The sequence below is a fragment of the Wyeomyia smithii genome, chromosome 2, assembly GCF_029784165.1.
Source record: "Wyeomyia smithii strain HCP4-BCI-WySm-NY-G18 chromosome 2, ASM2978416v1, whole genome shotgun sequence".
NCBI lineage: Eukaryota > Metazoa > Arthropoda > Insecta > Diptera > Culicidae > Wyeomyia > Wyeomyia smithii.
The window spans coordinates 154,148,579-154,163,524 of NC_073695.1; the positions used below are offsets into that span (position 1 = coordinate 154,148,579).

Genomic DNA, 14,946 nt, shown 5'->3' on the forward strand with positions numbered 1-14,946 from the left:
CTGTACAAATGAAACTCAAATTTCGCACAGCTCGAGAACCAATCAAGCAAATACAATCAAATTTGGCAAGTGAATGTTTTTAGGTGTAACAAACATGTCCATAATGTTTCGACACCCTTCCTTCTTCTGGCATATCTCCAAATACCATTTCGAAATCTAAGATGGCGACTTCCGGTTTCTGAAAAACAGCGGCAAATGACCAAATACCACCCAATATGGGTATTTCCGGAATTGTTATGATGCACTAAAGCCACAAATCGACCTCAGACAACATTTCGAATTGTAAGATGGCGACTTCCAGTGTCTGGAAAACAGCCGAAAATGACCAAATACCACCTAATATGGGTGTTTCTTGAACCAGAATGACGCACAGAGGCCAGAAATTGTCTCCAAATGCCATTTTGAAATCAAAAATGGCGACTTCCGGTTTCCGAAAAACAGCGGCAAATGATCAAATACCATCCAATATAGGTATTTCCGGAAATGTTATGACGCACCGAAGCCACAAATCGACCTCAGACAACATTTCGAATTGTAAGATGGCGACTTGCGGTGTCTGGAAAACAGCCGAAAATGACCAAATAACACCCAATACGAGAGTTTCTTTAACCAGAATGACGCTCAGAGGCCAAAAACTGTCCCTTAATGCCATTTTGAAATCCAAGATGGCGACTTCCGGTTTCTGAAAAACAGCGGCGAATGATCAAATACCATCCAATATGGGTATTTACGGAATTGTAATGATGCACTGAGGCCACAAATCGACCTATCAACCTCAGACAACATTTTGAATTGTAAGATGGCGACATATATGTACACAAAAATCGTACTGCTTCGGTAACCTTCGGTTTCGGGCGAACGATTAGTTTCGAGGCGCTCAAAAAATCGCTCTTTACTTTCGCGAGCCGGTGCGTATCGACGGCTCGTGCATCCCTAAATATCGTCAGCAACCGAAACAGCCAATAGCGAGGCTCAGCGTTGCCAACCCTGCAGTTTTTCCTGGATATCTCCAGTTTTTTTCGGGAACGCCAGCGAAACAGCCAAGGGTTGAATATCTCCAGTTTTTAAAAAAAAATCCAGTTTTATCCAGCTTTCTATTAGTCATCCTATTTATTGAATTCTTTCCCCTCAAACGTGTGGTCTTTTCAATATTTTGTGCATTCATGCCCTTCAGTTCTCTGGTTTTTATCGAATTCCAGTCGCATCTTCAAAATTTCGAGTACGTTAGACTTTATACCTAGTAATATAATCTACATCAGTGAAAAATCAAAATGGCAATGCATTGTTTCTTTCATGATTTTTGTTTGCATGAAATAATACAGTGCAGTATATGTATATAATTGTTATTTACGCAACATTCTTGTACCGAAAATCAAACAAATTTCTGCAGAAGGTTGAAATTTTATATCCAGTTTTCTCCAGTTTTTTGTTTTGAATTCTTCCAGTTTTTCTTGATAAAAGGTTGGCATCGCTGGCGAGTCTTGTTGCCGCAGAAGTTATTGACGATGGTACCAGTGACGCGCATGTGAATAAAACCAGAGTCATAGTTAAATGCAAAATGTTTTAAACAAATCTAATGTTTTTGTTTATTGTTAATGATTAAATGATGTTTTTAAATGACCTGGTTCATGGAAGTGAGTCGATCAGACAGTATTTTTTCTTTATTTTGTCAGTACCCAATTTATCAGTGTTGATTGCTGGTTGCACTGTTTTAACGATGCCAGCCTTTTGAACATCGGCTGATGCTTTATAATAGCGAATTTCTTTCTTCCACCAGCTCACCTCGTTTTAACCTGGAAGCGCACTAACTGCTGTCAAAACCCTTCTTTATTTGTTCGATTTTGACCCAGTTTTGACCTGCCGTGCTGCCCGAAGCGCACTGTAAAAATTGTCAGCTTCAACCCACCACAGCTAGTGCTAAGTTCGTAAACAATTATCTGGCATCTCTTTCTTACTTGCGTCTTAAATGGCGATGACGATTTATTATTCCTCGGCAGTTCTGCCCGCACACAGTGGAATAAAGAAATTCGCTATAAGTGTGGTGGTTTGGAAATGCGTAATACATTCAAAAAATGCTAGCGCATCAAATGCGTTATGACCAACGCACATGCGTTGTACTGGTTCCAAATTAAATCAGTAAATGCGCTAATTTCGCTCATAAATGATCTGGTTACGCACACTCCAACTTTTGCGTGCAAAAACGATAGAAGCAATTTTTTTGCATCTGCATTGTAAGCTTGATTTTTTGTAATTATAAAAAACGAAAAATCATACACTCAAAAAACTAGACGAATGATTTTCATAGACTGCTTCGTATGAACAGCTTTTTCGTTGTTCAAAAACTATTTCATACGAAACGTATGATTTTCATAACAATCCTATGCAATTCGGTTTCATCCGCCGGAATAGTCGCGACTTCAGCGTGTATGCTCTTAAAACGTGTATGCTCTTAAAACACTCTATTGCTCGATTGTGCGAAGCGTTCTTGAATACGCTGTTCAAATATGGGTACCCCATCAAGATGCCCAAATCGTTCGCATGGAAAGGATTCAACGGTGTTTTCTTCGCTTCGCTCTACGACGATTACCTTGGGTTGAGCCTCGAAGATTACCTTCGTATGATCAGCGATGCCGATTAATTAGATTAGAACCCTTGCACCAGAGACGCACATTCTTGCAACGCATGTTTGCTTTCGATATACTGAGCAATCGTATTGATTGCCCTGACCTACTACAGCAGGTAAACATCTACGTGCCAGCGCATCGATCACGCCCACGCTCACTGTTCTGGACAAATAGACATCGAACAGTATTCGGACAAAGCCACCCGCTGGAGAAATGTTTCAATTTACTAAATAATAGTGACGTTTTTGACTTTAATATAACCAGACAATGTTTTGAAATTAGTATAAGATATAATAACTAGTTAAGGTCAGTCTGTACAGCTTGAACTGAAGACAAAGTGAAATAAATAAATAAATAAATTCATACGAGTCAACTTCAAATTTTATAATAAACACCCTGAAACTTCATGAGACGGCGTTACAATTTTCACAACCCAACCCTGATGAGAAAAAAATCATACGATACTCTTATGAAATATTATAGCGAATTTATTTATTCCGCTGCGTCCGGGCAAATCTGCTGAGCAATAAAAAAACGGCATCGCGATTTACGACGCAAGTAAGAAAGAGATGCCAGATAATTGTTTACGAACTAAGCACGTGCGGTAGTGGGTTGAAGCTGACAAATTTTACAGTTCGCTTCGGGCAGCAAGCCAGGTCAAAACTGGGGCAAAATCGAGCGAATAAAGAAGGGTTTTGACAGCAGTTAGTGCGCTTCCATGTCAAAACGAGATGAGTTGGTGGAATAAAGAAATTCGCTATTAGTTTGACGTTCAAAAGTGGAAAAATGGCCGAATCTGAACAAGCACTTCTTAGCGATTTGAATGTTCCTGCTGATGCTCTAAACGTATTCAGAGGTAAGTTAAACTCGAAATAACATTCTAATCTTCCAATGTCTTTACGCATTATTACAGAATGTGGTGTAAATACAGAAGCTCTCAAATCTTGGTCAAAAACGGAAATTGTTGAAGCACTGTCTCGATGTGACGTCGACTGGAAGTTCGATTTGATTAGGACGTGGATTTCCGAGTGGCGTGAGCCCAACGTAAGGAAAATGTAAAATAATTAATTACATGAATTAAGCTCACTTTTGTTTGAAGCGTTTGTATACTTCTGCTGGAATTATAATTGAGACTTCAGCTACACGACTGCCCAGCGAAAAACGAATATCAGTTACCAGTATGGATGATCGAGAAGAAGAAGTAGGCGAGTTTAGCGGAGACAACAGCGGCACCGTTTACAAAGCATCCGTAGACGTTCGTTGATCATTTTGTATGGTCTTTCAAAAACTCAACCTAACTTAATATTCGCTCAACACAGACGACTTCTGCCAGCACATCGAGTATATCGGCGTTGACAATTGACGGTTCAACGAACGAGCTACAACAGACCGTTTTCGGCTGCAAAAAGCCGCAGAGCTAGAACTGTCCAACGAGGGTCAGAAATTTGTTACAGATGTGGTTGCAAGATACCATATCTGTAGCAAGCGAAAAACATCTTCGCAGCAACTTGCCGAATATGCTTCTATGATAGTAGGCATTTTTCGAAAAGAAAATAAGGTACTGAAAATGTCATTCAATAAAAAATAACATTTATTTCAAACTTACTATTATTTTAGGATACTTACTACGTGGAAAGAAAAGGGAATCCGGGCGGAAAACTTTACAGCCGCATTAATTACATTAAACAAGCCGACCGCAAGAGGAATAGGAGGGAAGATACACGTCAGTCGGTGACTACCGAACTAGAAAACATCGAACTACCGGAAGTGACGAACGCTATATCCTGGTTGCAACTGAATCGTGCACCTTGGAACAGTGTGCTGGATAACTTGCAAACCAGTTTTCCTGGCCGTCAAGAATTACTTAAAAATAAAAAAAAAGCGGCCAAGCTTTCAACGACGTATCCACATCTGGAGGACGAATTTGGATTTCCGCTGGTGAGTTTTTAATTAAAATACTTATAACTTTTGTGTAATAATTATAACTTCTGTATACAGTTAGATATCGATTATCAACTACTCGGATTTGGGGACCCATCCGAAGGACAAGGAAAGTGGGCGCGTTTAATAGATCCAGTTAGAAAGTACATCAGCACCTACGGAAAGGACATTTCACTCTCAATCTTATTACCCGTTATCCATAACACCGACAATTGACCATACTTAAATGACGTAACATTTATGGGGGGAGGGGGGATATCGTCATTTTGTGACAAGCTGTGACAAGGGGGGAGGGGGGGTTGTAGTAAAACCGACGAAGCATCTTTTTTAAAGACTGATTTTTTTGCAGGAAAAATATATTCTAAAAATACATTAAAACATTGCACAAAGTATTGCAGCGAGATCTGTCGAAATGTTTTTATCTGTGGCATTCTGAAATCTTCTAAAAGCTCTGCTACATAAACAATCACTTGGATTTCCAAACACACAATCTGTTTTGAATACAAAAATCGTTGCTTTTTTGTGGCTTTTAATACAAGATACTCGTTTCATTCAATTACAAGATACTCGTTCCATTTCCGGAATAGTTTCTGTGTTTTCTGCAGACATGGATCATACTAAGTTGTTTAAACATCTTTACTCCTTGTACCAAAACACAAGCCCTTCGAAGCAGAAGATGAAGTCACGAGTCTATAAGTTGTGAATTAATTGAATTAGACACGGTTTTTTTTTTCAAGTATTTTTTGTATGTATGTTACTACAGTCAGGTTTTTATTACGTACCTCGTAAAAAACCGCAATAATTCGAAAATCCACGTAAAAACGCGCTAGTTCAAAAATCCGCGTAAAAAAACCGCGTTATTCAAAAATCCGCGTAAAGTGAACCAGCAAGAAGGGCTTAGAAAAAACCCAAGGCGCTCTAGAACCAGTATTTAAAATTGTCCTCTTTGACGGTCATTCCGGATCTTTCAGAGGGCGATGAGTATTTTTTGGACTAAGTCTCCTACTAGATAAACACTTAAACTTTTCTGGTTCCAAACCCACGTCAATTCGAAAATTTGTGCAAAAGTTTTTGAATTAGCGCGGTATCGCGTAAAAAAAAAACCGCGTTAATTCAAAAATCCGCGTAGAAAACCGCGTTAGTTAAAAAATCCGCGTAAAAAAAAACCTAGTGAAAAATTCCGCGTATAAAAAACCGCGTAAAAAACCTGACTGCACGTATTTCTGTACGTTTTTTAAGAAGCGGAGAGGGGGGGGGGGGGTATTTGAATGCTACGTTTTTTTTTCAGCGGGGGTTTAGGTTTTGTGACCAAATGCTACGAGGGGGGAGGGGGGGGGGCTTAAAAATCATGAAAAAAATGCTACGTCATTTAGGTATGTTCCCTTAGTATGAACAACTTTGATTTGATATGTTTGAAAATGCTGAGCCGGGTTTTTGTGATTTAAAATTGTAAATTAAAAAAATATTTTGAAGTTGCAGTAGCCCCAATTGTCAACTTACGTAGTAAATATATTACCATATATCAATTGACTATTTTTAACTTCCAGAAACACGATTACTTGCAGTACTGCGAGCTTTAGGCACAGTATTGTTACCTGTGAAAGCTGCTAACGGATTCAAGCCGACCATTGCCACAGCTCGAAGCGATACTTTCTTGATGGTGACAGATAAAAACGAAGCACTTTCTGAATTAAATAGATCAAAGAATACGTTGGTTGAAAGCGAAGGAGCATCCATCAAACTTTTTATTTTTGGATAGGATAACGTCACCACCAGCAACGAATGCATCTTCGCTCACGGAAATTTATGCTATATTTTGTCAACAAATCTGAAGGTTATTCCACTGGAGCTGCTTTTTTAGACATAGAAAAAGCATTCGACAGTGTTTGGCATAAAGGTTTGATTGCGAAATTGCAAACATTTAATTTTCCAATTTTCCTAATCAAAATTTTGAAAAATTATCTTACTGATCGAACTCTGTAGGTTGTCTATCAGAGTTCAAAATCTGATGGATTTCCTGTACGAGCAGGTGTGCCTCAAGGTTCAGTCTTGGGCCCAGTCCTGTACAACATATTCACTTCAGATCTTCCTGATTTGCCTCCAGGATGCACAAAGTCATTGTTCTGCGATGACACAAGCTTTTCCGAAAAAGGAAAAAGCCTTCGTGTCATATGCAGTCGATTGCAGAAAAGTTCAGATATTTTTTCTTCCTACTTGCAAAAGTGGAAAATCTCTCCCAGTGCTTCTAAAACTAAACTGATAATTATTCCTCATAAGACTAGGGCTTCTTTCCTCAAGCCAAACAATAATCACGTTGTCAAGATGAATGAGGTTATTTTAAGTTGGTCGACAAGGTTAAGTACTTGGGACTAATTTACGATAAAAAACTTATTTTCAAAGAGCACATTGAGAGTATACAAGCTAAGTGCATCAAATATACGAGATGTTTATATCCTCTAATTAACAGGAATTCTAAACTTTGTTTAAAGAACAAACTTTTGATTTACAAACAAACTTTTAGACCAGCAATGCTTTATGCAGTACCGATCAAGGAAGAAAACGTTCCAAAGGATTCAGAATAAAATTCTGAAAATGATTTTGAAGCGTCCTTCTTGGTTTGGTACACTCGAATTACATAGACTTACTGGTGTTGAACCATTAGAAGCTATGTCAAATAAAATTATTAACAATTTTCGACAAAAATCGTTGGAATCCTCAATTGCTACGATAAGCTCTCTTTATAGCCAATAAGTTAACATTTAAGTTAGTTGTAAGTTTACTTCTCCTTTTCTGACAAGTAGGTTTAAATCCCTACGAATAATAAGTCCTAATTGCGAAAGCAAACAAATCCTAACAATTAAAATTACAAATTACTAACAGTGTTGAGAAGTCACTATTTGTGATTGGACACACATACTCATTATTTACTAATATTTATCATAAATACTTAAGCTATTAACAAATCCCCCTCTTAAAAAAAATGCTATATTTTGTAACTGTAATTGTGTAGTATAGAAGGGGGCCTAGGGCCAGGTCTCCAGTGTATACACCGTCCATGCTATACTAGTAGAATAGTGGAGATCGAACAATAAAGCGATCAGGCGGATCAAAACAGTATTGTCCAACTTACTGATTTAAGGCAGAACGCCAATACTAGATTTTTGCACGAATCATTGTAATTGAGCATGACATCGTGCAACCCTCAAGCACTTCCACTATCTCATTTCGAGTGAATCACTAGCCATACATAATAAGACATTGGTTGGGATGTATGCACTTGTAATGCATTTAAAAAAAATTGATAAAAATAATAATAATATTAAAATAACAATAATAATAATTATAATGATAATGATAATGATAATAATAATAAAAATAATAATAATAATAATAATAATAATAATAATAATAATAATAATAATAATAATAATAATAATAATAATAATAATAATAATAATAATAGTAATAATAATAGTAATAATAATAGTAATAATAATAGTAATAATAATAGTAATAATAATAGTAATAATAATAGTAATAATAATAGTAATAATAATAGTAATAATAATAGTAATAATAATAGTAATAATAATAGTAATAATAATAGTAATAATAATAGTAATAATAATAGTAATAATAATAGTAATAATAATAGTAATAATAATAGTAATAATAATAGTAATAATAATAGTAATAATAATAGTAATAATAATAGTAATAATAATAGTAATAATAATAGTAATAATAATAGTAATAATAATAATAATAATAATAATAATAGTAATAATAATAATAATAATAATAATAATAATAATAGTAATAATAATAATAATAATAATAATAATAATAATAATAATAATAATAATAATAATAATAATAATAATAACAATAACAATAACAATAACAATAATAATAATAATAATAATAATAATAATAATAATAATAATAATAATAATAATAATAATAATAATAATAATAATAATAATAATAATAATAATAATAATAATAATAATAATAATAATAATAATATAATAATAATAATAATAATAATAATAATAATAATAATAATAATAATAATAATAATAATAATAATAATAATAATAATAATAATAATAATAATAATAATAATAATAATAATAATAATAATAATAATAATAATAATAATAATAATAATAATAATAATAATAATAATAATAATAATAATAATAATAATAATAATAATAATAATAATAATAATAATAATAATAATAATAATAATAATAATAATAATAATAATAATAATAATAATAATAATAATAATAATAATAATAATAATAATAATAATAATAATAATAATAATAATAATAATAATAATAATAATAATAATAATAATAATAATAATAATAATAATAATAATAATAATAATAATAATAATAATATAATAATAATAATAATAATAATAATAATAATAATAATAATAATAATAATAATAATAATAATAATAATAATAATAATAATAATAATAATATAATAATAATAATAATAATAATAATAATAATAATAATAATAATAATAATAATAATAATAATAATAATAATAATAATAATAATAATAATAATAATAATAATAATAATAATAATAATAATAATAATAATAATAATAATAATAATAATAATAATAATAATAATAATAATAATAATAATAATAATAATAATAATAATAATAATAATAATAATAATAATAATAATAATAATAATAATAATAATAATAATAATAATAATAATAATAATAATAATAATAATAATAATAATAATAATAATAATAATAATAATAATAATAATAATAATAATAATAATAATAATAATAATAATAATAATAATAATAATAATAATAATAATAATAATAATAATAATAATAATAATAATAATAATAATAATAATAATAATAATAATAATAATAATAATAATAATAATAATAATAATAATAATAATAATAATAATAATAATAATAATAATAATAATAATAATAATAATAATAATAATAATAATAATAATAATAATAATAATAATAATAATAATAATAATAATAATAATAATAATAATAATAATAATAATAATAATAATAATAATAATAATAATAATAATAATAATAATAATAATAATAATAATAATAATAATAATAATAATAATAATAATAATAATAATAATAATAATAATAATAATAATAATAATAATAATAATAATAATAATAATAATAATAATAATAATAATAATAATAATAATAATAATAATAATAATAATAATAATAATAATAATAATAATAATAATAATAATAATAATAATAATAATAATAATAATAATAATAATAATAATAATAATAATAATAATAATAATAATAATAATAATAATAATAATAATAATAATAATAATAATAATAATAATAATAATAATAATAATAATAATAATAATAATAATAATAATAATAATAATAATAATAATAATAATAATAATAATAATAATAATAATAATAATAATAATAATAATAATAATAATAATAATAATAATAATAATAATAATAATAATAATAATAATAATAATAATAATAATAATAATAATAATAATAATAATAATAATAATAATAATAATAATAATAATAATAATAATAATAATAATAATAATAATAATAATAATAATAATAATAATAATAATAATAATAATAATAATAATAATAATAATAATAATAATAATAATAATAATAATAATAATAATAATAATAATAATAATAATTAATAATAATAATAATAATAATAATAATAATAATAATAATAATAATAATAATAATAATAATAATAATAATAATAATAATAATAATAATAATAATAATAATAATAATAATAATAATAATAATAATAATAATAATAATAATAATAAAAATAATAATAATAATAATAATAATAATAATAATAATAATAATAATAATAATAATATAATAATAATAATAATAATAATAATAATAATAATAATAAATAAAAATAAAAATAAAAATAATAATAATAATAATAATAATAATAAAAATAAAAATAAAAATAATAATAATAATAATAATAATAATAATAATAATAATAATAATAATAATAATAATAATAATAATAATAATAATAATAATAATAATAATAATAATAATAATAATAATAATAATAATAATAATAATAATAATAATAATAATAATAATAATAATAATAATAATAATAATAATAATAATAATAATATTATAAATAATAATAATAATAATAAAATAATAATAATAATAATAATAATAATAATAATAATAATAATAATAATAATAATAATAATAATAATAATAATAATAATAATAATAATAATAATAATAATAATAATAATAATAATAATAATAATAATAATAATAATAATAATAATAATAATAATAATAATAATAATAATAATAATAATAATAATAATAATAATAATAATAATAATAATAATAATAATAATAATAATAATAATAATAATAATAATAATAATAATAATAATAATAATAATAATAATAATAATAATAATAATAATAATAATAATAATAATAATAATAATAATAATAATAATAATAATAATAAAATAATAATAATAATAATAATAATAATAATAATAATAATAATAATAATAATAATAATAATAATAATAATAATAATAATAATAATAATAATAATAATAATAATAATAATAATAATAATAATAATAATAATAATAATAATAATAATAATAATAATAATAATAATAATAATAATAATAATAATAATAATAATAATAATAATAATAATAATAATAATAATAATAATAATAATAATAATAATAATATAATAATAATAATAATAATAATAATAATAATAATAATAATAATAATAATAATAATAATAATAATAATAATAATAATAATAATAATAATAATAATAATAATAATAATAATAATAATAATAATAATAATAATAATAATATAATAATAATAATAATAATAATAATAATAATAATAATAATAATAATAATAATAATAATAATAATAATAATAATAATAATAATAATAATAATAATAATAATAATAATAATAATAATAATAATAATAATAATAATAATAATAATAATAATAATAATAATAATAATAATAATAATAATAATAATAATAATAATAATAATAATAATAATAATAATAATAATAATAATAATAATAATAATAATAATAATAATAATAATAATAATAATAATAATAATAATAATAATAATAATAATAATAATAATAATAATAATAATAATAATAATAATAATAATAATAATAATAATAATAATAATAATAATAATAATAATAATAATAATAATAATAATAATAATAATAATAATAATAATAATAATAATAATAATAATAATAATAATAATAATAATAATAATAATAATAATAATAATAATAATAATAATAATAATATAATAATAATAATAATAATAATAATAATAATAATAATAATAATAATAATAATAATAATAATAATAATAATAATAATAATAATAATAATAATAATAATAATAATAATAATAATAATAATAATAATAATAATAATAATAATAATAATAATAATAATAATAATAATAATAATAATATAATATAATAATAATAATAATAATAATAATAATAATAATAATAATAATAATAATAATAATAATAATAATAATAATAATAATAATAATAATAATAATAATAATAATAATAATAATAATAATAATAATAATAATAATAATATAATAATAATAATAATAATAATAATAATAATAATAATAATAATAATAATAATAATAATAATAATAATAATAATAATAATAATAATAATAATAATAATAATAATAATAATAATAATAATAATAATAATAATAATAATAATAATAATAATAATAATAATAATAATAATAATAATAATAATAATAATAATAATAATAATAATAATAATAATAATAATAATAATAATAATAATAATAATAATAATAATAAAAATAATAATAAAAATAATAATAATAGTAATAATAATAATAATAATAATAATAATAATAGTAATAATAATAATAATAAAAATAATAATAATAGTAATAATAATAATAATAATAATAATAATAATAGTAATAATAATAATAATAATAATAATAATAATAATAATAATAATAATAATAATAATAATAATAATAATAATAATAATAATAATAATAATAATAATAATAATAATAATAATAATAATAATAATAATAATAATAATAATAATAATAATAATAATAATAATAATAATAATAATAATAATAATAATAATAATAATAATAATAATAATAATAATAATAATAATAATAATAATAATAATAATAATAATAATAATAATAATAATAATAATAATAATAATAATAATAATAATAATAATAATAATAATAATAATAATAATAATAATAATAATAATAATAATAATAATAATAATAATAATAATAATAATAATAATAATAATAATAATAATAATAATAATAATAATAATAATAATAATAATAATAATAATAATAATAATAATAATAATAATAATAATAATAATAATAATAATAATAATAATAATAATAATAATAATAATAATAATAATAATAATAATAATAATAATAATAATAATAATAATAATAATAATAATAATAATAATAATAATAATAATAATAATAATAATAATAATAATAATAATAATAATAATAATAATAATAATAATAATAATAATAATAATAATAATAATAATAATAATAATAATAATAATAATAATAATAATAATAATAATAATAATAATAATAATAATAATAATAATAATAATAATAATAATAATAATAATAATAATAATAATAATAATAATAATAATAATAATAATAATAATAATAATAATAATAATAATAATAATAATAATAATAATAATAATAATAATAATAATAATAATAATAATAATAATAATAATAATAATAATAATAATAATAATAATAATAATAATAATAATAATAATAATAATAATAATAATAATAATAATAATAATAATAATAATAATAATAATAATAATAATAATAATAATAATAATAATAATAATAATAATAATAATAATAATAATAATAATAATAATAATAATAATAATAATAATAATAATAATAATAATAATAATAATAATAATAATAATAATAATAATAATAATAATAATAATAATAATAATAATAATAATAATAATAATAATAATAATAATAATAATAATAATAATAATAATAATAATAATAATAATAATAATAATAATAATAATAATAATAATAATAATAATAATAATAATAATAATAATAATAATAATAATAATAATAATAATAATAATAATAATAATAATAATAATAATAATAATAATAATAATAATAATAATAATAATAATAATAATAATAATAATAATAATAATAATAATAATAATAATAATAATAATAATAATAATAATAATAATAATAATAATAATAATAATAATAATAATAATAATAATAATAATAATAATAATAATAATAATAATAATAATAATAATAATAATAATAATAATAATAATAATAATAATAATAATAATAATAATAATAATAATAATAATAATAATAATAATAATAATAATAATAATAATAATAATAATAATAATAATAATAATAATAATAATAATAATAATAATAATAATAATAATAATAATAATAATAATAATAATAATAATAATAATAATAATAATAATAATAATAATAATAATAATAATAATAATAATAATAATAATAATAATAATAATAATAATAATAATAATAATAATAATAATAATAATAATAATAATAATAATAATAATAATAATAATAATAATAATAATAATAATAATAATAATAATAATAATAATAATAATAATAATAATAATAATAATAATAATAATAATAATAATAATAATAATAATAATAATAATAATAATAATAATAATAATAATAATAATAATAATAATAATAATAATAATAATAATAATAATAATAATAATAATAATAATAATAATAATAATAATAATAATAATAATAATAATAATAATAATAATAATAATAATAATAATAATAATAATAATAATAATAATAATAATAATAATAATAATAATAATAATAATAATAATAATAATAATAATAATAATAATAATAATAATAATAATAATAATAATAATAATAATAATAATAATAATAATAATAATAATAATAATAATAATAATAATAATAATAATAATAATAATAATAATAATAATAATAATAATAATAATAATAATAATAATAATAATAATAATAATAATAATAATAATAATAAT

The 14,946-nt window shown here is 20.4% G+C and overlaps 2 protein-coding genes across 3 annotated transcripts in view; one reads left to right on the forward strand and one right to left on the reverse strand.

Annotated features, from left to right (window-relative positions):
- LOC129725657 (grpE protein homolog, mitochondrial) overlaps positions 1 to 14,946 on the reverse strand; it is a 151,284-nt gene that overhangs the window by 114,076 nt on the left and 22,262 nt on the right. The gene's annotated exons all lie outside the window — the stretch shown is intronic.
- On the forward strand, positions 3,800 to 4,792 carry LOC129725660 (uncharacterized). Its single transcript, XM_055681716.1, has 3 exons — positions 3,800 to 4,182; positions 4,242 to 4,562; positions 4,623 to 4,792. The coding sequence occupies exons 1-3, from the start codon at positions 4,150 to 4,152 to the stop codon at positions 4,779 to 4,781; spliced, it is 513 nt and encodes a 170-aa protein (XP_055537691.1). The 5' UTR covers positions 3,800 to 4,149; the 3' UTR covers positions 4,782 to 4,792.